General features: G+C 48.4%; 1 protein-coding gene across 2 annotated transcripts in view; it reads right to left on the reverse strand.

Annotated features, from left to right (window-relative positions):
* Positions 1-941: 941 nt before the first annotated feature.
* TSHZ3 (teashirt zinc finger homeobox 3) overlaps positions 942-27,984 on the reverse strand; it is a 74,669-nt gene continuing 47,626 nt past the window's right edge. Inside the window, exons 1-2 of one of the 2 annotated variants that reach the window (XM_063599536.1) lie at positions 7,780-7,841; positions 942-5,745 (exon numbers count right to left, since the gene is read on the reverse strand). In XM_063599536.1, the coding sequence (XP_063455606.1) occupies positions 2,540-5,650 (3,111 nt within the window). In that variant the 5' untranslated portion in view covers positions 5,651-5,745; positions 7,780-7,841 and the 3' untranslated portion in view covers positions 942-2,539. Of the gene's footprint in view, positions 5,746-7,779; positions 7,842-27,984 lie in introns of those variants that run through there. The other variant, XM_003816213.7, reaches the window with a different exon arrangement.

Genomic DNA, 27,984 nt, shown 5'->3' on the forward strand with positions numbered 1-27,984 from the left:
CGAGAGAAAACAGAGTAGACAGAAAAATTTGGACTCCTCTTGAGAAAAAGGGGTGGGGATGAGCGGAAAAACCGTAGGCGTGTTGCCGAACATCTCTGAAAGGGCTTAATTTAAATTTTTAATAAAATAGGTGTTTTTTTTTTAAGTTGAGGTGTTTTATGTATTACATGGATGTAATACATCTCTCATTTGTATAATTCTAGGTTAGGAGCTATGATTCTGCATAACTGCAAGAGTAGTTTGAATATAGTAATAAAGGTATTTTACAATTTTACATGATGTTCCCAGCGTTTTGTTGGCATGATTTGCCGGGGCTAATAAAAGCTTGTGATTATCATATAAATGCTCTCCCCCTCCTCCCGTGGATGGGTTCAGTCTCCTCCCACAACACCCCTGCCTGCTTATCTGTGGCTGTTTTAACACAGGAGGGAGAACCTTGGGACCCCAAAGTCTGTCTGACCCGATTGGTTCTGTTTCCCGCTGTTTGAAAATCCTGAGTCAACAGGAAGGAGACACCCTTTCAAAGCTTTCTTTCCCATCAGCCTCCTTGACAGCTCAGGGCCCTGAACCCCGGGCATCCAGAAGAGAGATCAAACCCCAGACCCCCATGCAGGTCACCAGGTGTGACCGGAAGCTCTGATCCTGGGGGTCTGGCAATATCCCTTCTGCACTGAGCATCTAACCTTATAGGCATATCTTCCTTTCTTGTGAATGTTTATTCTCGGTGCAGATCCTATTCGAGCTGCCTCTGAGTAAGTGCTCCCTGCTCTCCAAACGCCAAAGTTCACTAAAACTCCCCCTGATTTACGCACAGCTTCCGACTGCCAGCACCTGGCAGCCGCAGCAACCAGCTCCGTCATAAACAGATCGCATACAATTTAATTTTAATGTGCTCGTTAGTCGTAGCACATTTCAGACATAATTGTGAACGCAACACCAAATTATAGCAAAAAGACAATTTTAATGCTGCCGTAGAAAAAAGGGTTATATGAAGAGTCACATAATGGTGCTTCATTGTCAACAACCAAACAGGGCACAGAGTGTGTTACGGTGTCTGTGCTGTTTACATGCCAATATTTTATACAAAGGTTCTCATATGGTGTCAGCTGTCAGTTACTTCTGCAAATTAACTGCCAAAAATGGAGGAGAACAGAATCACTTGGAGAGCCGGTAACCACGGGTTACCTTTCATAAGCCTAAAGATAAAGCTGCAGTGTGGGATCTTGGGAGAATAATTAGGAAGAACAAAACAGAAAGTTACCAATTGAAATAGAAAGGCATCCTACAATATGGAATAGCAACCAAGAGGGCTTATAAATAAGTGAAAGAGGTTGGATCACAGAATGCCTCATGACTTTTAAGCAAAGTATTACAGTACAAACATTTTAAAGGCTTTATCAATGTTTAGGAAATACAGTACAAGTTCTTTTTTTTTTGTTCTTTTTTTTAACCTTTTCAAATAGACTTAACCCTTTGAGCACTGAGTTTATTTTGAGTGTTCTTTGATTTCTAATAAATACCTTTAAAAATCATGTGCAAAATAGTTCTGATGCCTGCCAGGGATGTCTTTCCCGGTCTCGTTTATTCAGACTGCTCAAAACAAATGACAATATGATGCTAATAAATATGTATAATTTAAACATGAACCTCTATCAATATAGATGTACTGTATAGCAAAACAAACTATCATACTTTGCTTTCAGATAATGTTTCTGTATACTTTATAAATGCTATCTGTGGTATCTTCTGTATAATTTACAATGTTTGCATGTAAAAAACAAAACCCATAGACCTTAAAAAAAGAAAAAAAGAAATATACACTATACATAGGCACAGCTTATGCCCAGAGCATAGCAGGTGCATAAAACACTGTTGCTATAAATGCAAGAAAAAGGTCATTTAACCACAATCACATTTTTTTTCATAAGAGAGTCTGAAATCTATACAATATATACATCTATGTTTCAATGTGAAAATAATATTCTTTTAAATTTCAAGGCGTGTTATACCCCTGCAGACCTGCATAAATGGAGGTTCATATTATTCATTATAACTAAGCTGGTAAGGAGTTTAAAAAACAGAGCTTCATACATTATTATTATTTTATTTTATTTTTTAACCAAATTAATGCAAAAGTGCTTCAAAGTACTCAGAGGGCTAAAGATGAAAGGGTGAGAAATGCCAGCACACTCGAGTCTCGTGGAAAAAGTGTGCCTGATTCCGTTATAAATGCTTAATTAAACTGTCTGTTAATGCATGCAGCTTGAAGCATCGGGAAGATGCTCACAACTAAATCCCGTTTACACAAAGTTCCAAACACTTACCACTGCATTTTAACCTTCATATTTTACCAGTAACAACAGCTGATTATGCACCTCTATTAAACACTGTACAGTTATACAAAACAGTCCAGCCCAGAGTGATTCTCTGCAGTTAAAGTAAGAACATGTGCCAAGAACAACAAGTCAGAGGGGGCCTGAAGGTGCCTTCCACAGTTTCCCTCAAAGCAAACTGCAGTCCTTTCTATCAAAAGCAAATGCTACTGCTTCTCTAACTCAGAGACATACAGAAGGTGGTCTTCCGGAGATTTCCCGTGTGTTTTGCTAAGGTGAAGTTTAACAGCGTGCTTGCTGGCAAAGGTCCGATTGCAAAGTTTGCACTGATAGGAGGTCCCCAGGTCCTCCTCGGGGGAGGACGTCACCATTTTTTCTGACGGTGACTTGGTTTGTGCTATCTGACTGTTAATCTGTTCGGTGGACAGTTTGGATAAGTCCCGTAGCCGGAAGCCTAAGTGTGACTCTAGGTGACTGATGTACGTGGAAGGAGTCCTGATTTGGGATGCGCAGTCGTTACAAAAGAAGACAGGGTGGCCAGTGTCCAAGTTTTTGAGGAACTTTGTTCCACCTGTCCTTCGAAGCTGGTATTTCACGTTGGCCAGCCAGTGGCTGATGGTGGTCATGGACAGCCCGGTGAACCTGGAGATATGCATCCGCTCCTGGGGGCTCAGGTCTGACATGATGTACTTCCCTTCTGAGGTCTGCCGGAGGCTGGCGGCAAACTGGGCCTGGAGGATCAGGAGGTGCTGGGGGTTCCAGTTTGACTGGCGGCCCTTCCTCTTCTGGGCAGGCGTCGACTCCTCAGCCTCCTCCAGAGTGGCCCCGTCAATGTCAGACTTCTCGGAGATGCTGGAAGGAGTGGAGGATTTTGACGTGTGGCTCTCTGTCAAGTTCTTCAGCATATCGGATATATCTGACAAGGCATTCTCGCGTAGCGGCGAGTTTGACATGAATGATACGACGGCAGATGTCTTTGCCGTTGTCACCGTGGATGAGGAGGTTGCCGGGGCTGTGGACGTGGGTGACAGAAGCACTGAACCCAAGGAGCAGCCTTTGTCACTCTTCCCTTTTGTCAAGTCTATGGGCTGGTCGTTGTTGACGTGGTAGAAATAGCGGTCGAGGTGGTCTGCCTTCTTGGACTGCAGGGGTGGCGGGGTGGCCACAGCGGCCTTCTCCGCCAGGCTGTTGCTCATCTTGAAAAGCATGCTCATGGGGTCCAGGGCAGGCAGGGAGGGCTTGGCGGCCTTGCCCAGGTGAATGTTCATGACTGACTGCAGGGCGCTCAAAGGGTTAACAAAAGGCTGTTCAGGTGGGTGGTCGGTGATGATGGCCGTGCTGCCACTCAAACTGCTGGCTAGGGGCTTCACCAGCTCCTTGCCATTCTCCACCGGCTCAGCGAGGGGGCTCCCATCCTTGCACCCATCCCGCGGGGGGCTGGGGCTGTTCTCCTGGCTGCGGAAGCCCCCATCGCTGTACGCCTCCATCTTGATGGGTTCCCCGACTTCGCTGCTACATGGGGAGGGAGTGGCCCGCTTGGGCGGGGAAAGCTTCCCATCCGGCTCCTTCATCTTCTCCTCCACTTTGGCAACTTTCTCAGTGACCTTTTTCACCAGCTCCTCCATGGCATGAAAGTTTGTCTTGGGCATGGGGGAGGTCTGGCTGCTGGGTGGAGAGACCAGGGTCTGGTTTTTCGTCGGGGAGACAATCTCACTGTTGCCAAACATGGGTTTCAGGGGCGTGCTCTTTCCCGACGAGCCCAGGGACAACTTCATCATGTTGGGAAGTTGGTAGGCGGCATGGATGCTGGGATAGCCCCCCCAGCTAGGAGTGCCGTTCTGGGCCTTGTTGATTGCGGATGTCACTGTGTTTTCCAAGGATTTGAGGATATCGAGCCCCCCCTTGGGACTCTCTTCTAAGTCATTTTCAGTCAAGTAATGGTATTTGGAAGAGATGTCACACTTCTCCTCTTCTTCGCCAGGCTTGTCTTTTTGCTTAGGTTTCTCGTCAGTGACCGCTTTCTCCTTGTCGACTTCCTTCTTGACCTCCACATTCAGTTTTGGGGAGATGCTGGCAGGTGTATTGGAGGGGGACGTGAAGGTGGTGGCTGCCAGGGGCACGGACTGGACCTTCTCGTCCAGCAGGGTTGTGATGGTAGGTGTGACAGGCGTCTCCACAATGGGCTTCCCCTTTTTCATAGCAGAGTTGGTGACCTTGATGAAGTGGCCAGTGACCATCATGTGGGCAGTGAGCTCCTGCAGGGTGTCATGCGAGCTCCCACACTCCATGCACTTCAGGATCTGCGATTTCCGGGCCTCAAAGTGCCATGCATAGCTGGCCCCATTCTGGTGGCCGTACCGATTATTTGGCGTGATGTAAGGGTTGGAGTTCTTCTGAAGTGCATCGTTGGTGTCTGAGATGGTGGCTTTGGGGGTTCCACCTGTGGAATCCGGGGAGCTGGGGAGCTCCAGCTCCAGGGAAGCTTTCTTCCGAGTGGCAGGGATGATTTTGGCGGCGACAGGAGTGACGGGTTCCTTCAGAGGCACTTTTTGGTAGTGTTTTGTTTTGATCATATGGACACTCAAATCCTGCAGGGACTCAAAGGAGTGGCCACAGTACATGCACTTCAGCACCTTCTGGGCATCTTCCTTCCCTTCCATTTCCAGCAAGGAACGTTTGCGAGGCTTGGACCAGCGCTTGGGGTTGTTGTTATCGGTCTCATGGTTGTCGTCGCGGTAATGCCCCGTCTCGTTCATGTGCACCGTCAACTCCACCAGGGTGTCGTAGGCAGCGCTGCAGTCCTTACAGCGGAACTTGCTGGCCCCCGTGAAGATGGAGCCATAGAGCTTGCTGCTTTGCCGGTACAGCTGCACGGTGCTGAAGAGGCTGGGCTCCGGGAGCATGCGGCTCTGTGACACCTGCTGCAGCGTCTTAGCCATGGCGCTCTGGTGCCAGTCGAAGCTCCCGCTGCCACAGCTGCTACTGCTGCTACTGCTGCTGCTGCTGCTGCCGTTGTTCTTCTCCGAGGAGGGCTGGTGCAGGTTGAGGTTGAGGTTGGACCAGTAGGAGTTGGAGAGGAAGTTGTTGTACACGGCCTTCATCTGCTCCAGGCTATCCGACACAGTCGTGTCTTCCAGTGGGACCGTGACCTCCTTGGTCTCCTCTTCGTTCTTGATGGAGCCGCTTTCAAAGTCAGCCATTCGGTCACTGGTCTCACTGATGTGTGACTCGCTGTCCATTTCGTGGCAGGAAAACTCGGCGGCCGGGGAGTTCTGGTAGCTGGGGCAGGCCCTGGCAAGCTCCTTCTCCGGGCACATGTACTTGGCCGAGGGCTCTCCATCTGCCGTATGTTCCTCTGGGTCTAAACCTTCGTCCACCAGGGCAGCAGCCTTTAACTCTTCGGAAACATAGGCTGCCATGATAACAGGTGGGAAAGAGAGACAGGTAGGATGGAATGAAGAGAGAGAGGGAGAAGGAGAGAAAGAAAAAAAAAAGCATTAGTACTTGTTGATCTTACCTAGAATATGTTCTGGGCTCTCAGGAAAACACAGCAACCCAGATGGGTACATGTATTTGTAAAATTAAATAGTTAAAATGTGGTGTTTCTTTGGAGCAAAAAAAAAAAAAAAAATCTGCTCTTCAAACATAATTTGCCACCTTATTCTTCTCAAGGGGCAACAGCTTGAAATTAAAACTAAATTTGAAATTAATGAAGCACATTCTGGAGGTGGCATTCATTTCTAAAGTAATAAATTACTTGTATCAACCTCAGAGACAGCAGTTCCTGTCTGTCAATTAATATGTCTTATGCTTCTCCTACCCCTAATGCATTTCTTAACAGACAGATTCACAATTTAAATTAAGCAAGCATTTTTTACTCATTACATTTTTGAGGCTCAATCTTTAATAAATATAAAGTATAAAAACATCAATAAAATTTTTACCAAGTAAAAAGAAAAGTACGTCCATTGTAATAAGGGAAAAACAAGATTTTGTGGCTTTTTTTTTTTCTTTCTTCCTTCTGGAAAAGCAGGTCTCAGAAAAGCTTAGAGGTAGGTTTCCTGGCAGGGATAGGTGTGGGTTCGTTCCAGTTGAGAGGAAATAGCCTGACCAGCTACCACCCAGCCCCCAGCCCTGTCCCCCATGTGAACACTCAGCCGTTCTCAGCCACCTGCGCACACACACTCTCCATGCAGAATTATGTCAGAACAAGTTCAGGAAAATTGGTATGCGGTGCTCATTCCTGATGTATAAATATATACAAGACCTTCCAGTGGACCTTACAAATGTCAAAGTGTTTGCTCTTTAGACTACTTTGTCAATATTTACTCAGTATAAGCTTCATGGGCATCCAACAGAGATCCTGTCTTTCTGGAAGCGATGTAACTGGGATGTAAATCCAGCATGCATTCCCACGCAGGTGGAGGGCAGGCCACGCGCCTGCAGGTTCTGGAAGATGCACGTCCAGAGACGCAGAGCCCAGAGAATACTTGCGTTAATGCAACAGGGTGTTTTTTTTGTTTTTGTTTTTGTTTTTTCATTCTCTTGCATTCGGTGACTTGGGTTATTCCTTACTAAACTGATCTGCCACTGCATACTGCATCAGGGTAGTTTTTTGGACAGTGAGGCGTGGCCAGCCCTGTGGCTAGGAACAATTTCAAGGTAAAGGAAAAGGGGAAATAAAGTGACTTTGTCCTGTCAGCTTCTAAATACTTGTTTGCTTCAAAAGGCCAGTGGGGAAGTGTGTTAAGTGGTTGGAATGTTGCAGTGCTAATTGCAAGGCTGATTTCTACAAAAAGCTCTTAAGAAAGGAAGGGAAGTTTTGTTTGTGGAATTGACTCCACCAGCTTTAAAGATTTGCCCCTGTTCCATTTCACATCAGAAAACAAACCAACAACAACAATAAACAAACAAACAAACAAAAACAGTGAAATGAGTCCCTTGAAGTCAAGCAGATAGGCCCCCCTCATTCCTTCCAGGACAGGTGTGATTCTTTTGCTCCTAAGCCCCCTACTTTGAGTGCCAAGATTCCTAAGCCAAGACACATGGAATCCCAACACTGATGTAATGTGAACTTGGATGGGAACTGCCCCAGGTACACACATCAGCTGCAGGGAGGGGGATACTTCTGCTCATTTGCCAACTACTAAGCAAGAGTCTTGTCCAGGAGCCATGGATGTTCTTTACAAATGACCAGAAGAGAGTGCCCTGCTGCAGTCAGCTGAGTGTGAAGTGCTGCGGGGAACCTCAAGTTTAAGGCCATGCACTTTGAGATGACAAATAAAGACAGCAAAAGCTCTATTCCTAGGGCCAAGACCAAATGCTTAGGGAAATACGGCGCTGGCCAATGGAGGCTCCTGTGCTAGCCACAGTGAAGACTGTGAATGCATGTGTTGGAAAAGAATAGGAAAAGAAAAAGAAAAGAAGACATCTCACTCTCCCTCACCTGCCCCCCGACAGACTTCCTCGGCGTGCAGCACATTCTAGAAATCTGGACTCAAAACTCCAATGGAGTGGCAGGCCTGGAGGAAGAACAGCCGAGGTAGAATAACCAAGTGTCCCAATTTGCCTGGAGCTGTCCTGGTTTCAGCACTGAACGTCTTGCATCCTGGGAATTTACTCAGTCTTACGCAAACTGAAGGATGGCTTGTTACCCTAGCTGGGGCACACAGTATGACTGAGGTCAGAGCATCCAGGTGGGTCTGCAACATCTCTTATAATCCTCTCGGGGAACAGCTGGAGCAGAGTAGGCTGGGTTTAGCTAGACACAGCCCACTGTCTGCAGAAGTGCACCGGGTGCATGCATGTATGATGTTTCCATAGTACGGTTTTATTGTAAACGGGGAAAGAGGAGGAAATCCCATGGCTGGTGTCCCTCCCACTGAGACTCAAAGAAATGCCCAGGCCTGTGTAGATGGGTGAAGATATCAAAGCCCCTTCTGTCCTGGAGATGCCTCTTGGAGCCACAGTCTGCAATACAAACCCCACACCCTGGGGATTTTGCTCCTATTACAGTGGCTCCCATGAAATTAAGTCTCAGAGAGAAATGGCCCCACAGCAGTCACTACGAGAGGACACCAGCAGCCAGAAGCAGCAGAGCCAAGAGTGGACATGAAAGAGTCCTCTGTGGGTGAAGGCCACCAGGTGAGAGGGAAACCCAGGGGCTCTGCCAGCCCACATTCCACCCAGGGGCAATGCATCTCCCCATGGCCAGAGCCTTCCCCACCCCCACTGCACAAGCACCAAACCAGCCCAGGCCGTCCGGAGCACCCCTCCCCAACACATGCACCATGAATGATATGACCAGCTCCTCTCCTGGGCTGGCCCACAACACGCTCTGATATGCTTTGTAAACTACACAGCAGGGTCAGAATGTCATCAGTCTGATGACTGAGGAGGAAATTAATATGGAAAGAAAAGGCCAACCTCTCAACCTCCCTGGTGGAACAAGATCCAACTCAGAGGAGAATTAAAAGGCTCTGGTGCCAAGGAGAACAGGGTCCTGGAGAGACCTGGCCTCACCGCACACCCCACTCCTGACCATGTCATGGTTTCTGAGGGTTCTTACAAGCGCACACCCTCATGGCTGTGACGTGGGCCTCACTCCCTGTTCAAATGACCATTTTCTTTTCCGATCTGAAGGTGAGAAGTATTTCCTTAGGTGGAGCCTAAGACTTTTACCCATTGGTTCTCCCCTCCACATTAAAATAAAGGGAAGGGCTGGGCGCAGTGGCTCATTCCTGTAATCCCAGCACTTTGGGAGGCCAAGGCAGGCAGACTGCCTGAGCTCAGGAGTTTGAGACCACCTTCGGCAACATGGTAAAACCCCATCTCTACTAAAATACAAAAAAATTAGCCAGACATGGTGGCACACGCCTGCAGTCCCAGTTACTCTAGAGGCTGAGGCAGGCGAATCACTTGAACCCGGAGGTGGAGGGTGCAGTGAGCCATGACCCACCACTGCACTCTATCTAGCCTGGGCAACAAAGCAAAATCCTATCTCCAAAAATAAGTACATAAAAATAAAGGGAAAATTCCCATCTTCCACCATGCTTTGCAATAATTTCACTACTCTGAGAATATTTATACTCTTGATTACTGAACTTTAAAAATGTTCTAGAAAATGGAAATGGACCCAGTGGAATGAGAGAACTAAGGGATGAAAGGCACTCCACAAATACGCATCAAGCTGCCACAGGCACCAGGCAGGTTGCCGCACACTGTGCAGTGCAGAGTTTTGTTTCTCTAGGCCTCTATTTCCTTCTTTGAATGATACGGGGCACTTGGGTAATATTTGTAAGGTCCTTCCTCGGCTACATGTCTATCATTTTATGGCCTTTCAGAGAAGGTAAAGAGCTGAGCTGTAAAGTCGCTTAATCTGGTTCATTCTCTGCAAACGCCAACCTCACCAGCACTCAGCAAGTGGAGTAGTTCCTCTGTGCTTTCTTCTCTAGACTGAGCTTGACACGCAAAGTCCCTGGCTGGATAGAAGGAAGGGCTCTGGAAGCTGGCACAGCGAATGCCCTGGATCAGGCAAGGAGGGGAGGAAAGACTGGGTGTTCCCAGTCACTGTGCAGATGGTGAGAAGTCAACAGGGGTGTGGGGCAGGGCTGTCGAGAACCTGGTCCCCACCAGGCTGGCTTCAGTAGCCCAGGGGCAGGCACCGTCCACCGATTCGACCCGACAATGCATCACATGTGACCTTGGGAAATTCTGCTACTGTCTCCAACAGTATTTGAGAGTATTTAAATTCCTTGTTGCTACTTAACTTTCTGTGCATTCTTGCCTGAATTCTCTAAGGGAGGGAACCTTACTTCCTTAGTCTTGCATGCAGTAGCTGAGCAATGGACAGCTGCTGCCTCATTTCAAGGAGGTGAGTGGGGGGTCATGTCCAGGAGCAAGGAGTTGTAACAGCCTTTGTTAACAGGATCCCCCATTCTCTCTGCGGCCTCCCACATGGGCCCAGTCCAGCCACTAGCATCTCTCACCCCATCCCCAACCAACTCCCTGACTCCAGCCCCAGCCCCTTTAATCTCATCTCCAAGCAGAAGCTGCTGAGATTAATATAGAATATCGGGCTGGTCATATCACCTCCCCATATAACACCCTCAGTAACTTCCCACTGGGCTCGGAAGAAGATCCAAATTCCTCAAAGCAGCCCTGAAGGAAGGGAGTCCTCCACCATTTGCCCGGTTCCCCTCCAGCCCCTCTCAGCTTCTGAGATGCACCAAGATCTCTCATTCCTTACTTTCTAGCACTGCCTCCTCTGCTGGAAACCCTGGGGCAGGTGCAGTGAAGTGGAGAAGGCGGGAACCCACCCTTCCCCGGGCCTCAGGGAAAAGGCTCTTGGGGATAGCAGGGTTTTGACCCCAGCTTTTGTCCCCTTATCCATGGGGATCACTTGTCTACGGCCAGATATTCCAACACATTGTCAGCTTTGTGTGGTCAGGACCAGACCCCACACACCCACACCCCAGTTATCAGCCGCAACCCTACCGTCCGGCCCAGAGTGGCCACTCAATACATGTCAGTGGGACGAATGAATGAATGAATGAATATCATAGACAGCTGCTTCACACCTCCTAAATAGCTGCCAAAACATCCTGAATGGATCCTGAGTCCAGCCAGTCCCAGTGCAAAGCAGATGTGCTGGGGTGAGACCCAAAGTCCATCCAAGTTCTGTCTGAGAGTGACTGGCACATTCAGCAATGCCACTTCGTGATGAAAGGTCTCTGGGGTAGACAGGATGACAGAACCCACCACCAAGGAAGATGGGAGGAGACACCCCAGTCGGTGGTCTCCTTGCATTGGAGCCTGCCCAAGCTGTGCCCACACTCAAATACCCTCTTCAGGAATGCATTATCGGCCAGGTGCAGTAGCTCTTGTCTGTAATCCCAGCATTTGGGAGGCCGAGGTGGAAGAAACGCTTGAGCCCAGGAATTCAAGACCAGCCTGGGCAACACAGCAAGACCTCATCTTTATAATTCTTTTAAAAATTAACCGGGCATGGTGGCCTGTGCCTGTAGTCCCAACTACTTAGGAGGCTGAGGCAGGAGCATCGCTTCAGCCCAGGAGATTGAGGCTGCAGCGAGTTAGGATCACATCATTGCACTAAAGCCTGGGTGACAGAGTGATTCTGTCTCAAAAAAAAAAAAAAAAAAAGGAAAAGTAGGCCAGGCGTGGTGGCTTACACCTGTAACCCTAGCACTTTGGGAGGCCAAGGCTGGGAGATTGCCTGAGCTCAGGAGATTGAGACAACCCTGGGCAATATGGTGAAACTCCGTCTCTACTAAAAATACAAAAAATCAGCCAGGCATGGTGGCGGGTACCTGTAGTCCCAGCTACTTGAGAGGCTGAGGCACGAGAATTGCTTGAACCTGGGAGGTGGAGACTGCAGTGAGCTGTGATCGTCACTGCACTCTAGCCTGGGCAGCAGAGCAAGCCACTGTTTCAAAAAAAAAAAAAAAAAGGAAAAGTGAAAGTGAAAGAAAAAGAAAAGAATGCATTATCATCCCTCTATCCCTCTTTTCTCTTGAGCAAGTAAGATGGGAACCTCTGCTGCCAGCTCCCATGGAGGAGGCAGCTGGACTGTGAGGGGGAGGAGGTTCTCATTCAAACCAAACCAACAGCTGCAAAGATGCAAAGAAGCACACAGAAGTGATCAGGGACTAGCAAGTGAGAGGCCGACTGGGCACCCGCATTCCACGCTTCCCCAAGTCCCTCCGTTGAAAGAGTCTCTCTTCAAGATGTGAGCCCCTGCGGAATGGCTGCACCCGCTTCCCCACACACATCTCACTTTCCTTACCCCACCAATGAAGACTGTGCTTAAAGCAACAAGACAGCCATCGATCTCTCAAGAGCTGAGTGCCAAGGACACATTTCCAGACAACTGCCTGAACTGAAGAAGTTGGCATGCACAGAACCAAATGTGACTCCTGGGTAGAGACACACATGGATGAGAAATAAAAGCTCCCAAAGTTACAAAAGCTTTCTGCAAAGTTCTATAGCCCAACAACCTTGGAAGCCCACATGATGGGAAAACAAAAAAACACAAAGACAAAACACGGATCCTGCCTAATATGAGCATGTTTATGAGCTGTGTTCACATTCACACATTCATTGCATCTGGTCCTCTCAATGGTCAAGGAAAGGTGGAAAAATCATCTCCATTTTGCAGACAAGGAAACAGGGATTCTGGCTAGTTCCACAGCACACTTGCACTGAGGAACCAGTTCTGACCCCAAGCCCTCTGCTGCAACCCCTCAGGATGAATCACTGGAGGTAGATGGGGCATTTGCCTGAACTCCTAAGACCCACACCCTGGGTCCAGTGTCAGGGGACCACACAGGAAGTGTGGGAAGGGAACCACACAGGAAGTGTGGGAGGGAGCACCCTGTCCCCGGAATGAGGAGTAGGCAGCCACGCAGAACCTTCTCAATTCCCCCATTGGGATCCACACCTACCCTTCCAGGAGGGTCCAGCATCCCCACCCTCAGCTCACCAGTGGTGTGGCTTTCACACCGTGGATGCAGGGATGACAAACGTATCATGTCCGGGGAGAGAAGAGAGCTGGCCCACCGTGGCCATCAAGGGTCTGGAGACACCAATTCCTTAATATTTATTGTCATCATTAACTAAATTCAACCTCTAGGTAAAGAGAAATTAATATGTGTCATATAAATATAAAACAGTAAGCTGGGGCATAACGGAATTCATTTCTGGGCAAGGTGGAATTACCTTCATCACACAGTTAGGAATCTCTCCCAAAAGATAAAGAGGAAGTGTTGGCTGGGACCTGCACTCTCCAACCACGGGGGCCACGGATGGGCAAGTTGGGGGTGGGAGGGGGCACTGGGTGTGGGTGGAAAGAAAGGAAAAGAAAGTATGGCTGTGTCCCGCTCCCCAACGCAATTTCCAAGTAAAATGCCCTGTGAAAGTCAGCATTTTCTGGGCTGAAATAAAGGTTCTGAAGTTATAACCTTCCGTTTTCCCTGGGAAGGTGCTTTGCTGGCTAAAACTGTTTATAGATTCCTTTTCCGCATGTCTTCTTATTACGGATAGCCCAGAAGAACACCCCTCTTTGCAACGAGTGCCTCTGGTCATCCATCCATAAGGAGCCCTGTGACTGTGATGGAGGAAAGAGTAGAGCCAGGAAGGAGAGGAAGAGGCAGGGAAAGGAGAAGAAAGGACCCAAGAGGGAAGGGGCCATCAAGTCATCCAGGGTTTGAGAAGGGGGCAGAGAGAGAGGAGGGGGCCCAGCAGAAAGAGGACAGAGGGAGAAAGAGAGATGGGAGAGGAAGAGAAGAATCCACTAGGGCTGGCGTAGTGGGGAGAGAGGCCACCAAAGGGCATGGGAGGTAGGAATGGAGAGAGAGAACACAGGTAATGGAGATTTGAGAAGAGACAAGGACAAAAGAGGTTATTTTCTGGAAAAGATTCTATGACAAAGAGGGCCTGGAGCCTGTGAGTTCTGGTACAGAAGTGGCCCTCAGGATGGCCACCAAGGTAAAAGAGGATGGACCTAGGGGAGCCGCTATGGGTCCATTCCAATGCTGGGGCCTCCGGGCCTCCTTTCCTCCTGCTTCCCTGAATACTCAGATTTTCAAACGACAGAGGGTGATTTCTTTTTTTGTTTTTTTTTTTTGAGACAGAGTTATGCTCTGTTACCCAGGCTGAAGTGCAGTGGTGCAATCACAGCTCACTACAGCCCCGAACTCCTGGACTCAGGCCATCCTCCCGCCTCAGCCTCCTGGGTAGCTAGGACTACAGGCACTAGATACCTCACCAGGATAAGAGTGCTTTATTGTTTTTTGTTTGTTAATCCTTTTTTTTTTTTAAATAATAATTTAACTAGCCGAAGGGGATGGAGGAAGGATGATGGCTTGGGAAGGTGGCTGTCAGGTGTGTTTTCCGAAGCAGGCTCTCCAGGACTCATGCACACCAGTCTCTGCAGACCCTCCTGCCCTTTCCTCAGAGCCAGAATCAACTTCAACACATGCCTAAGCCCTCAGCAGGCACGAAGTCCTCTTCTCTGCTGCAGAATGTGCTTGGACAAGGAAAAATGCCAAGAGGCTCACAAGGCATCTTGACCATGTCTCACTCCCCACTTACCTGCCTTCCTCACACTTGGGCCCACAACAGAGCAGACCCCAAGGAAATGGCAGGAGGAGATAGGAGGGGACAGTTCAAAAGCCACAGCAACCCAATGTGGAGAGCCGTCCAAGAGGGCAGTAGCTGGACTCTGGAGAGGACCTGCCGATTCTCTGCTCTGTCGCCCAGCCTGGAGTGTAGTGGTGTGATCATGGCTCACTGCAGCCTCTAACTCCTGGGCTCAAGTGATCCTCCCACCTCAGCCTCCCTAGTAGCTGGAACTACAGGTAAGCACCACCATGCTAATTAAAAACAATCTTTTTTTAGAGTTGGGGTCTTGCTGTGTTGCCCACGCTGCTCTGGAACTCCTGGCCTCAAGTGATCCTCCAGCATCGGCCTCCCAAAGCACTGAGATTACAGGCTTGAGCCATGGAGCCAGGCAGGATCTGCTGTTTCTGCATTAGATTTTTCTCTGGGACACAATGTGATGTTAGGCAGGGAGGCCCTGGGTCTCAGCTTCTGCCCTGCCATGGATTAGTCCTGTGGCTGTGATGACTGACTTCACATCTGTGAGCATCAGTTTCTTCATCAACAAATGGGAGGAAGGAATGGGAAGATGCAATTGGCCACATCCGCCTCCCAGGTGTTTGCAGGCAACCAAGGATTTCATAAGGAGTGGGCATAAAGGACTTTTCTAAGTTAAAGAAACTCTGCAAATAGAGGTGCACCAACTGCACAGGGGCTGTGCTCCATGGGAGCACAGAAGGCCTCCTGCTGTCGGGAATCTGGGAGGCACGGCCAGGGGATGGCCCCTAGGCTCACCCCTCCTCTTGTAAAGGCCTCTGGGTCTCCCAGACCCTCCATGCTGACCTCATCACAAAAGGAGGAGGTGGGGGACAAGCACCAACCCCTGCTGGGGTGAGAGCTCCCACTGGGGCTTGGGTTCTGTCCCTCCTCACTCTGGGCAGCCTTAAAATGGGGGCTGCAGAAAAGGAAGAAAGCCAGACAGAAAAGAGAAGAAAAAGGGAGGGAAATGGAGGGCAAGGAAAGGAGGCAAGGAAGGAAGAGACGATGTCAGAAGCACGCCTGCAGCATTGGTGTTCCTGACCAAGCACAGCTCTCCTCCCCGGGCCCCAGCCCCTGGTATAGGAATTCTAGGAAGGTAGCGGGCAGGACCATGGATTCAGTCCCGCTCCACCCCACTGCATGGATCTGACCGGAGATCCCCAGTGCCCCACTCCCAGGGGTGGGGTTCGGAGCCAGATGCCCTGCAGCACGGTTCTGGCTGGGGCGGCCACCTCAGACACTGGCTCTCAGATTGGCTGCCACTGTCCCTATAGCCCCTAGCCCCCAAGCTGGGCCGCGTTCTCCTCTAGGCTGAGCCCAGACCCCATGTCCGCTGGGCTTCTGCCTTGAATCACCTTCCTCTGTGTCAGGGAAAGAGCTCAAAGTCCCCAGAAAATTTCACCTAAATCTCAGCTTATTCTCAATACACCTGGAAAATCTGGATGAATTGATTCATTTGACACAAGAATATCTGCTTGACAAAGGACTCATGGAAGTGCCTTACACACTGTGCCCCCTGGGTTATGCTTATACAGGGCTCTCTGCTGTACAAACGTGCTGCACACCTTGCAGTGATGAAGCAAGGGGATCCCCTTCTCAGGGGAACCACACCTGCCATATCAGCTGTGTCTGACGCAACCCGATTTGGGGCCTAGAGCTATCCCCAGATGTCCTGAGGTCCCACACAATGGGCTGCTCAGAAGCAGCTGCCCCTAGACCTGGCCCAGAGCCCTGGTGGGTGTGAGGGATAGATAGACAGGGAGGAAGCTCAGGCCTGGATTGCCACTAACCAAACACATTCCCCCTGGCCCTCAGAGAACATGACAAATCAAGATGGAGGTGCACCCTCCTGGCTCTTGACCGGGAGGGGCTCAAAGCAACAGTGTGAAGGCAGGACTTCCTTTTTGTGCAAACAGAGAGAGGAGATGGCAGGGGGAAGTGTGGGATGGAGTGGAGGGGGCTTAGCTAAACACACACTGGGGGGTACCAATATGATTGGATTGCATGTTGGGCCTCTGTCTAGTTATTAAATAAGCAGGGAGAAAAAAAGGGTTCTAGAGGACTGTTTATACCTGGTACCGAGGAGGTGACAATTCAGTGGGGAACACAAGTCTTCTCCATCTATCCACCTGGGCACCCGGAGTCACCTAGAGACGCTACCTAGGATGATGGAGGTCATGGCCTCTAGGGACAAAGAGAAAATGGCATTCTTGGATGGTACCAGGGAGACCAGGGGACTTCCAGGCATCGCTGCTGGGCTTTGGAGCTCCCCAGAAACCAGGGGAATACCCAAGGGCCAGAGGATCCAGAAGGGCATGGTTTGGCTCTGGGGGAAGGAAAAGTGGCTGCAGCTGTAATGGCCAGGACTTCTGCAGAAGGCTGGCCATGGTGGGATGACAACCTCTCCTAGATTGATTGCTCTTCCCACTAGCAAGGTCAGGAATATTAATTTTGTACACACTAATTTGATGTAATGTGCGAGATGAATGCTTGTTCAGTTGGGTATCCCTGTGTTAATAAAGCTGCAATGCTTTCATCCCAAGAAAAGCATGGCATTAGCTGATTGGTGAATAAAGTCAGTGTGAATAAGGAAACACCATGCTTTAGCACAGCCAGAGTGGCCAGTGGTGGCGTAAGCCAATGACAGGCTGCGGCTGCTCCTCTAGGGAACCCACGGCAACCAGGCTTCCCAGAACACCTCCTAGCTGCTGGAAGCCCCAGCCGGTTCAGAAGATTCAGAGCCCAGGATGAGTCCTGTTCCTCCAGCGGTGATGGGAAACAAGAGTCCAAGAGTTCCAGAAGCCAAACCTGGGGCTCCCAAAATGAGTTAAGAAAGACACTGCCTGGAGCTTCTTTCTTTGAATTCTTGCTGCAATGAAAGAACCCCATTGTGCCACCGTCTCAGCAGCTCCTCCCCAGAACAATCTCCCTCCCTTCCCAGCACTCTTCATGAGGGGGATGGCTCAGAAAAGGAGGAGGCCAGAACGTCAGGAAGCTCTCCAAGATCAGAAAGAGAAGGCAGCTTCCCTGTCTCTACAATGACTCTCTTCCAATGCCTTCTGGGGAGCTTGCTCTGCTGCAGTTAGGGCACCAATCCCAGTACAAACAAAAATAAATGTATCAATGATGCATTCACAGGACAAAAACCACTGCCTCAGACAAATCTTCAGATAACAAAGAATAAATAAATACTCACTTTGGGGACCATCTGAGTCACCTACTGTCCTTGGCTTCAAGCACATTTAAACCGACTGGGCATCAAACCAATGGTGGAAGCCCGCACCAGTCTGCTGTCATGGGGAGTCCATACACTCACTCTGTGTGCCCTGGAGGAGTGCTTCACTGCTGAAATTACCTTAATCCATTTAAGCTACAGGGCAGAGTCATCATTCAGCCAGCCCGGTGCTGGGCCCATGTCTGGGTTGACAGCAATCAGTTTGTCCTGGTAGCCAGCGACAGTCTATACAGTGAAACATGGCTTCCAGAGCCAGGGTGCATTTTTGCAAGACTGGTAAAGGAAGTAAGCTGCCTGTGGGTGCCGTACTCCCATTCCTCTTTCTGAGTTCAATACATTTCCAAGCACACTGCCCTCTCAGAATAAAGAATCCAGGGTCTGAACCTCTTCCCAATGTCCTTTTTACCTTTTATTCTACAAAAGCCATAAGGTAAATCCTGGCCTATACTGGATCCAATAAATTAGAAGAGTAACTTCATCCAAAGAAAGGATTCTCTCATCTTGGTGGAATAGGAATTGGGTAAATTATTAGGGGCAGAGGATGTGCTTGACCTTCTCAAATTGCATACATGAGCAGAGGGATTCTCAGGGGGTAGCTGATGTCTTTAACGAGGCAGTTCATTGAGGCAGTTTATGGAACCAAGGAACTCTTGCCTGCCTATACACTTGGTGATCTAAAAACCTGGGAAAAGCACAGTTGAGAATTGGGCAGCAGGCTGTGAAAATTTGGGAACAGTCCTTAAAATGGGCCTCTTCAAGTGGCTAAACATGTACAACTCAAACTGTCACTGGGACTTGCTGGCTTTCCTCCAAAATACTAAAAGAGCTATATCCAAGGGGAAGGTAAATGGATGGCTAACATGAGATGGGAGTTAAGATTTACATGGAAGAGGAAGCAACTGATTCACTCAACACATCTACCCATCCACCCAGCCAACCCTCCATCCATCTACCCATCCATCCATCCATCCATTGAAAGACTTATTCATCTATCCATCCAAAAACCTATCCATCCAAAACCCATCCATCCATCCATCCATCCATCCATCCATCCATCCACCCACCCATTCATCCATCCAAAAACATATCCATCCATCCAAAAACCCATCCATTCATCCATCCATATATCCCCCATCTGTTCATCTCATTATTCTAGCCATCCCAAACCCATCCATTCAAAAACTCATCCATCCATCCACCCATCCATCCAACCAAAAACCCATCCATCCAACCAAAAACCCATCCATCCATCCATCCATTCAAAAATTCATCCATTCAAAAATGTATCCATCCATCCAAAAATCCATCCATCCATCCATCCATCCAAAAATGTATCCATCCATCCATCCATCCATCCACCCAAAAATGTATTCATCCATCCAAAAATCCATCCATCCACCCACCCACCCACCCATCAACAACCCAAAAACCCATCCTTTCATCCAATATGTATTAGACACTAACTATATACTCCAGATGCTTTAGGGTTAGGAATAAGTAAACAAAGTAAATAGCTCAGAATTACAGGCTATACTTTTATGTACTCAAGGTGGCCTTGGTTAAACACAGAGCACAAGGGCATCAGAGAATCATACATCTGCACAAATGTCTTAGCTCGATATTCAAAGCCCAGGTTAACCAAGCCCCACTTTACCTTCTATGTTTTATTGTCCACTGCCCCCTCCACACACAGAGATGTTAGTCTTCCCTGATAACTTTCCTTTGATCTTGCCTTGATTGATGCTGTTTCTTCCATTTTACATATCATGCTTGGTCTTTTCACATTCCCCTCCCTGTCCTCCAAGGTCCTGCTCATTCCATGTCCCCCAGGAAGTCCTTTCTCACCTGTCTCTTTGAAAGTGATCTCTTTAATTTCTGTGATGAGACAATGAATGGAAAAGTCCCCTCTAAACTCTAAAGCCTACAGAAATATAAGAAATTATCAGCATCATTGTATATCTCTTCTGGCATTTATCTCTTGTAGTTTTAGAGTCGCTGATCCTGTGCATAAATTCTCTTTCCATATACACTACAGGAGCATTTCTTACCTCTGTGCCCTTTGCATGGCCTGGCATGACAACTGTACTCAGTAACTTCTGGTCCAATTCTTTTAGTTTGGATGGCGCTGCTTAGGCTAAGAACCAACTAAGACCAAGGGTCACTTCAGGTAGAAGTTTCCACCACCTTCCTCAACGGCTCTCAAATGCTGGGCTGAGAAGTCCCAGGTGCTCTCTGACTTCCCATGCATCTCTTCATTCCTCATTCCCACGTCACAGAACAGAGACACTCCAGTAAGAACCAGGGCCACCAGTGTATCTCAGTTCTGGCGAAGTTCCTCATCTTATGACCACAAGGAAAACTTGGAGAGAAGATGTTCCCAGTGACCTCAGAAAAGTTTAGCCCTACCCTTTCTGCACTGAGCACCTGCATGGTAGCCACCACGACTAAGTGACATTCTTAAGGTCTGCAGCACTGCCTGCATTGAGCCAGGACTGATCCAGCATTCAGCCAGCATTGACACAGTATTCAGCCAACACTCAGCAAGTTCTCATCCAGGACTCAGCCAGCACTTAGCCAACACTCAGCTAGCACTCAGCCAGCACTGACCCAACACTCACCTAGCACTCAGCCAGGACTCAGCCAGCCCTGACCCAGCACTCAGCCAGCGGCACTCAGTCAGCACTTAGCCAGTACTCAGCACTCACCAAGCACTCACTCAGTATTGACCCAGCTCTCAGTTAACATGCACCCAGGCCTCACTAGTGTGCGTGTGAACATTGTTTGGATGGACAGTGAAAAAATCATTCTAGCCTGTTTGAAGGAACAAAGGTAATGGTCAAATGTTTCAATTTTTAAATAATTTTGACTGACATATACATGCCTACAGATTTCAACCTGATTTCTATATATTAAAACAGCTTTTCTCCAACCAATATATAAATATAATCTATTGACTGGTTGGCATCACAATATATGTTTCCTCTTAAGTATCCCATCTCACATTTTTATATTGACACTTATATAGTCTGAGTTGGGTGTTTCTTATGCTAGATCAGGAACCCTTAACACCTTACCATCCATCACAAGGAAGAGAGACAGAAAAGAGAGAGAGAGAAAAGAAACAATACAATAATGAGAACAGCACTCTCACTAACTGGTTCATGCCTTGCTTGCCTTCTTGTGGAGGATAATTTTGTAGTATATATCAAAATTGAAAATATCTACACTCTGACCCAGATAGCAATCTTTACTACAAAAACATTCATACATCATACATAGCCCCTCAACAATAACAAAAAAAACCCTCTATGATTAAGGGTGTTCTCATCACTATTTCTTAGAATACCAAAGAAGTGAATAAACAAACTAAAGTATACCCATATCATGAAATACTATGCAGCAACTCACAAGGACGATAAGACAGAGATACCAGTGTCAGAGAAGATATGGAACACTGGAACTTTCCAGTACCAACTGTTACAACCATTTTGAAAATCTGTTTGTCAGTATCTACGAAAGCTACACATACACATACTCTGTGTGACCTGGCAATTCTATTCCTAGATCTAGACCCATTAGATGTGCATACGTATTTCATCAAAAGACCTGTACGCTGATATCCTTTGATACGCTATTCACAACAGCAAAGCAACTGGAAAGGATCCAAATGTCTACCACCAGTAGAGTGAATAAATACACAGTGTACTGTCCACATGCTAGAGTGCCATGCCACAGACAAAATCAACTGTTATTCAAAACAACATGGGAGGATCACACCAACAAAATATTTTATGAATTCATTTATGTAAATTTCAAAATCAGGCAAAGCTCACCTGTGGTGTTAAAAGTCAGGACAGCAGTTACCCTTTGGAGGTGGTGGCTGGGGAAGGGCTGTGGAAATCCTGGAACATGAAATGTTCTGCCTCTGGGCCTGGGCCTTGGAGGCACAGGTGTGTTCACCTGGGGAAAATTCCACCTACACTTATATTCGTATGCTGGCCTTTTTGTATGTTATTCTGCATAAAAAGGTTTTTTAATAATAATTTCAACTTTGGGGTTCAGGGGTACAGGTGCAGGTTTATTACATGGCCATATTGTGTGATGCTGAGGTTTGGGCTATGATGGATCCCATCACCCCAGTAGTGATTTTTTTGTATGTTATTCTGCATAAAAAGGTTTTTTAATAATAATTTCAACTTTGGGGTTCGGGGGTACAGGTGCAGGTTTATTACATGGCCATATTGTGTGATGCTGAGGTTTGGGCTACGATGGATCCCATCACCCCAGTAGTGAGCATGATATCCAACAGGTGGTTTTTCAGCCCTGGCCCCTCACTTTCCCCCACTCCCATCTAGTAGCCCCCAGTGTCTACTGTTCCCATCTTTATGGCCATGTGTACCCAACTGCTTACAAAGTTTACAAATAATGATAATTCTCTAATTTCTCATATGAGAAGATCTCTAAGACATAGCAGAAGGTAGGAAAAGAAAATAAGTCTCACAAACACAAACATGGGTCTCTGTTTTCTGAGCAAGTTTGTGTGTGTGTGATTGTATGTGGGCACCCAGTGAAATAATCCTGGCCTGGATATTAGCAGCTGTCCTGCAGGTGGAGGAGGCAGATGCTGTTGTGGGGAGTGGCATGGCGAGAGGAAGGGGAGGAAACGGGCGCCCTTCTGCACCGTCTGGAATGTTCACAAGCACACCTTCATGAAGTGCTGTGAATTTTTTTTTTTTTTTTTTTGAGACGAAGTTTTGCTCTTGTTGCCCAGGCTGGAGTCCAGTGGTGTGATCTCGGCTCACTGCAACCTCTGCCTCCCGGGTTCAAGCGATTCTCCTGCCTCAGCCTCCCGAGTAGCTGGGATTAAAGGTGTCCACCACCATGCCTGGCTAATTTTTTGTATTTTTAGTAGAGACAGGGTTTCACCATGTTAGCCAGGCTGGTCTTAAACTCCTGACCTCAGGTGATCTGCCCGCCTCAGCCTCCCAAAGTGCTGGGATTACAGGCATGGGCCACCTTGCCCAGTTAGTACTGTAACATTTTAAAAGTTATAAAGGAATTTTTATTTGTAGCATGCACCTCATGTGTGTCAGGCTCTATACTGGGCACCGTCAGCCTAGAAGACACAGTGCCTGGTCCCAGGGAGTGGGCATTTGGGGCTGCATGCCTGGGAGTCAGTGGAGAGTGGGTTCTGGCACTGGGGGTCAGTCACAAAGGAACAGGGGCCTCAGGTGCCAGCTCCACAGAATGCCAAAGGGCCTGGGACAGCTCTCCAGCCTCTCACCTTTGCTCTCTTCCGTGGCAGCATTCTCAGCATTCTAGGTGAAAGTGTCACCCACAGTGACAACAAACTATGGGAAAACAGAGACATGGGCAAACTATGTGCTGCAGTCCTAATTTTGACCTCAGTGGGAGCGGGAGGTGGGAGGCTGGAAGGGTGTTGGGCAATACCCAAAGCATCCGGGGGGCATAGCACCCCTAACCACAGGCAGGGTCTTGTCCCACATTGTGGGAATCAGCGGGTTTCAGGTCTGTCGCTTCCTTTCAGGTTCAGGCTTGTTGTTTGAGGCCAACTGCCTCCTCCACTGGGCACAGTTCTCAGCACCCCGCATCCCCTCAGAGGATCCCTCCTGCGGATCACGTCGCCAGCATTCCAAGGTCCCTGTGGTGGACTACTCGGGGCAGGCGTCTGTGTGGCAGGCAGGACAATGGAGACAGATGTGCAGTGAGACCTCTCTGGGCCCCACCCTTCTGCTGTGAAGACTGAATAAGATAACCACCAAGAGTAAGGGTAGCTTATTCCCTTCCTGTCTCTTTTTTTTTTGCCCATTCCTAAGAACCGCAGAAAGTTCTACAACCTCGATTTTCTAATTTTTTATTTTTTTTAAGAGACAAGGTCTTGCTCCATTGCCCACGCAGGAGTACTGCGGTGTGATCATGGCTCACCTGCAGCCTTGAACTGATCCTTGTGCCTCAGCCTCCCAAGTAGCTGGGACTACAGGTGCACACCACCACGCCTAGCTGATTTTTAATTTTTTTTTTGTAGAGACAGGGTCTAGCTATGTTGCGCAGGCTGGTCTTGAACTCCTGGCCTTCAACTCCTCAGCCCCTCAAAGCAGTGGGATTACAGGCATGAGGTGATGCACTTGGCCTGGACTTTCTGCTTCTAATGCAAGTGCTCTAGAAACACACAGGCTTGGAGAGGACACTCAAAATAAACCAGGATAGGTACAACCCCCACCCATTTCAGCTGCCACTTGCTTCCCTGGCCGTCCCTGCCCTAATGCGTACTCACAGGTCCAGTGGTTATGCTCCTAAAACCCAGCTGTGAAATGCTCACCCTCTGCAGAGAGACCTGCTACTGGATCAGCAGACATTTCCTGAGAAAGGGTCAGTGGGCCACCACCTCGGCAGCAGGGATAGAGCTGTATGGAGCTCCTGCGGCCTCCTAGGTCACCTGTCACTCCTCAGGAGGTGCTCACGGACCTGTGAGATCTGTGTCTCTTGGCTTCCCTTGCACCCAGGGAAGACCACTCTAGGGCTGCTCATGTGACCAGGAGCATTTCACCTCCCACAACCCAGCTGATGTCTCACATGACCAAGAGCTTTGCTGTCCCCGCCATCCAAAGCCCATTCTTCTCACCTCTGCATCCCCATAGCCCTGCAGAAACCCTACAGCTAGGCAGTCCCTTTTTCCCAGTGGGCTGGGTAGGCAAGGGGGTCCCAACCCTCCCCATACAGAGCAGAAGGAGGGCTCTGCACAAGCCAGATACTCAGTCAATTTCTTTGAATTAAATCAAACTTTTAAATTAAAAGTTGACCCCATAGAAGAGCCGACTTCATGCTTGTTCTTTTTGTTTGTTTGTTTTGTTCCATTTCCTTGAGACACTTCGGCACCAAGCAGCATTTCCGTAAAGAATTAAAAGCCCAGAACCAATTATGGATGCACAGAAGCCTCCCATCTACCTGCAGCACTACTGTCTGGGAACGGTCCTGGCCCATTTTGCGGGGCCTTGCACTCCTGGGGGTACCTTCTGCACATGATCGCTGCCCAGCTATAAACCAGCCCGAGAAGGAGTGAGAGCCGTCCATGGGCTCCATGTCATGGATGAAGAGACTGACGCTTAGAGAGACAGAGAATAGGGGATGAAGACACAGAACGAGGACTGGAATTGGGAAAAAAAGCAGCCAGGGCTTTAACTGCTAGATCTCACTGCCTGTCTCCAGAATACACGTTTAAAATGTACTACTTAAGAGTGAAGAAACCGAGAGAAGGTCTCCTGATTCTTTAAAAGCGTGACACACAGCTGGGCACGGTGGCTCATGCCTATAATCCCAGCACTCTGGGAGGCCGAGGTGGGTGGACCACCTGAGGTTAGGAGTTCGAGTCCAGCCTGGCCAACATGGAGAAACCCTGTCTCTACTAAAGGTACGAAAATTAGCCGGGCGTGGTAGCAGGCGCCTGTAGTCCCAGCTACTGGGGAGGCTAAGGCAGGAGAATTGCTTGAGCCCCAAGGGCGGAGGTTGCAGTAAGCCGGGGTTTCACCACTGCACTCCAGCCTGGGTGACAGGGCAAGACTCCATCTCAAAAAAAAAAAATGTGACACACAACCGCATGGCGACTCTCTCTGAACGGAAAGGACAGTAGGCTGGAGTCCGGCCACGCCACCTTGGCAAGGTGTGCTTGGTGAGTCTGTTCATCTCTCAGCCTCAGTCTCCCCACTTGAAAAATGGGACAATATCATCACCTCCCTTGGAGGGCACGGGGAGACACAAACTATGCAAGGTAGATAAAGCAAGAAATGTCACACATGTAGCAAGGGTGCCCAGAACCCTCTGCTGGTCGCAATTGTGGGATCCGGGTGTTTTTCTTCTTGATCAAGAGGGAAAGTCGTTTTTATTTAATCTGAAAATACAAATAGAAGGGCCACTTTCTGGATGTAGCAAAGCCTGAAAGTCCATGAACACCCTCTGTGACAAGGTTATGGGGTGCAGGGGAGAAGTCGGGCCCTGGGTCAGCATCCCTTGGCCATCATGGATTAATCTGCCTGTGCTCCAAAGGTCCCCGTGTCCACACATAGCAAGGGGGCTCAAACGCTGCCTTACAGCTGTAAGACTCCTACTGTGCAAAGTTCTCAGGACCAAAAAGAAAAATTACTTCGGGGGTCTCTCACTGACTGGGTCCGGAACCCGAGTCTCTGAGGCTCAGGGCAGCCCTCTCTGTTGGCAGCCTCTTGGAGGGGACAGTAGGAACCGTGTATCATCGCCACTGTGAACACAGAATGTCACACGAGCAAAGACACTTGTCAAATGCCTTTCCCTTACACGCTCCCTCATCATGACCTGTGTTAATGAAGTTAATTGAATTTAAGATCAATAATGGTTAATTATTGCAATTTGACATTCAGAGATAAATGGCTTTAAGACACAGAAGTATGTGTGTATGTGTGAGCACGCGAGAGAGTGTGTGTGTGTGTGAATTCTCTCCAAAGAAGGTGAATGCATTACAAGCCTAAGAGGGATCCCACAAGCCTTCCATTGATTCTGGTACATTGTGATCGACTTCATCCTCTGATAAATGTGGGCTTTTCAGAGCTACAAGTAAATGTTCTACAAGACTACTCTAACCCTTGTCACTGGCCAAATCTATACGTGCTGTACACCAGAAATCTATTGAGATAGATTAAAGAACTGCTGTAGAAACAAGAGCAGCTTCAATAAAGGTGAAGGTTTATTATATTGACTATTAATGTAACTTAACTGTATGCAGTTATGAATGCTTATAGATCAGGGCAGTTTAATTTGGGGCAGTTGGATATGATTATAATTGAACACAAATTTTTTTTATATCACCATAGATGAACTCAATTCAATGTGGACAAAAAGAAAAAACTAACCTAGCTTGGAAAGTAGCTAGGTTATAACCAAAGGGTGAATTCCTAGGGAGGGATGGCCCCAGGAGAGCTGGCCCAGGTCCAGGCCTCTCTAACGATGCACTCGCCGCACCACCTCCTGCTCCAGGTCCCACAGCGTGCACGGAGCTGACGCCCCAGCAGTCTACAGCGGCCCCACAAGCCTGGGGTCAGGGCTGCTAAGTGGCTCCTCTGATTTGATCCAAATTGGTAAGAAGTTTACTTTTCAGGAGCGATTCTCGGTAGGAAGTCATAGCCCCAAATGCATTAATAATGACACTCCTCCATCCACCCAGAACCAGCTAGATGACCACTTACAAGATTGATAATGACAAAGCAAATGTTGTCAGGAAGAAAGTCCTACTGATTGCGGAGCACTGACAATACCGTGCGCCTGAGGAGTTCTGTCAAAATGTAAGATTATGCAAAAACACCGTTGAGAACACTGCTAATCATCTGCTTGTGTCAATTACTTGAAGGGTCTCTGACAGCATATTTACATTAAACACATTTCAGGAGCAAAATCCTTAATGCTATATCAGAATATTTTTCATTACCATTAGCAGATCTTTAAAAATCGTTCTTTCCCCCCTCGGCTACAATAGGAGTGATGGTGAGACAGGGAAGGCTGGGTGGGGGCCTATGTGGGTGGAGTGGATTGCGGGGGATTTCAGTTCATCCCTCTGCAAAGAAGCGAGTGGTGCAGACTCAGAGATGGGGCATCCCCACCACGTCTCCCTCTCAGGGCAGATGACAGGGCCCTCTCTCATCCCAAACACCTTCCAAGCCCAGTGAACAGCGGCATTGGTTTTCTTCCTGTTGGTGTAGCCAGCCCCACACATCTAATGCCAGGCTATTTAACAGAGCAAATGACAGGTGTACAGAGGCAATTATTGAAATTAAAACTTAGATGACATCTGCTGGGGCTGTGCACTCAAACACCTCGCCCTGGTCACGCCGTCTTGTCCACAATTATGGCAACATGGACGTAACCAAAATAAACAGCCCAGGGCCTGCAGTGGCCGGGCTGTCTGAGACATGCCTGCAGGAAGGCACTGGCCCTGTCCTGGGCATCATCACAGAGCAGGAGACACCCCGGCAAAGGGATTCCACAAGGTCCACCCTCAGGCCTCCCATGGAAGGTCAGAGAGGGTCGGGTCAGAAGGTGTCTGAGGTGCTTGGAAAAATACATCTAGATTTTTCCGGACATGTTTGCCGGACATGACAATCATACCTACCATGGTGATGATGGCAGCCAGCATGCTTCGATTTTTAAAATGTTTGAGCACTCTGCTGTACGTTTCACCTATGCTGCCTTTCGTTCTCCTCACACCTACCCCATGAGGTC

Source organism: Pan paniscus, chromosome 20 (assembly GCF_029289425.2).
Source record: "Pan paniscus chromosome 20, NHGRI_mPanPan1-v2.0_pri, whole genome shotgun sequence".
NCBI lineage: Eukaryota > Metazoa > Chordata > Mammalia > Primates > Hominidae > Pan > Pan paniscus.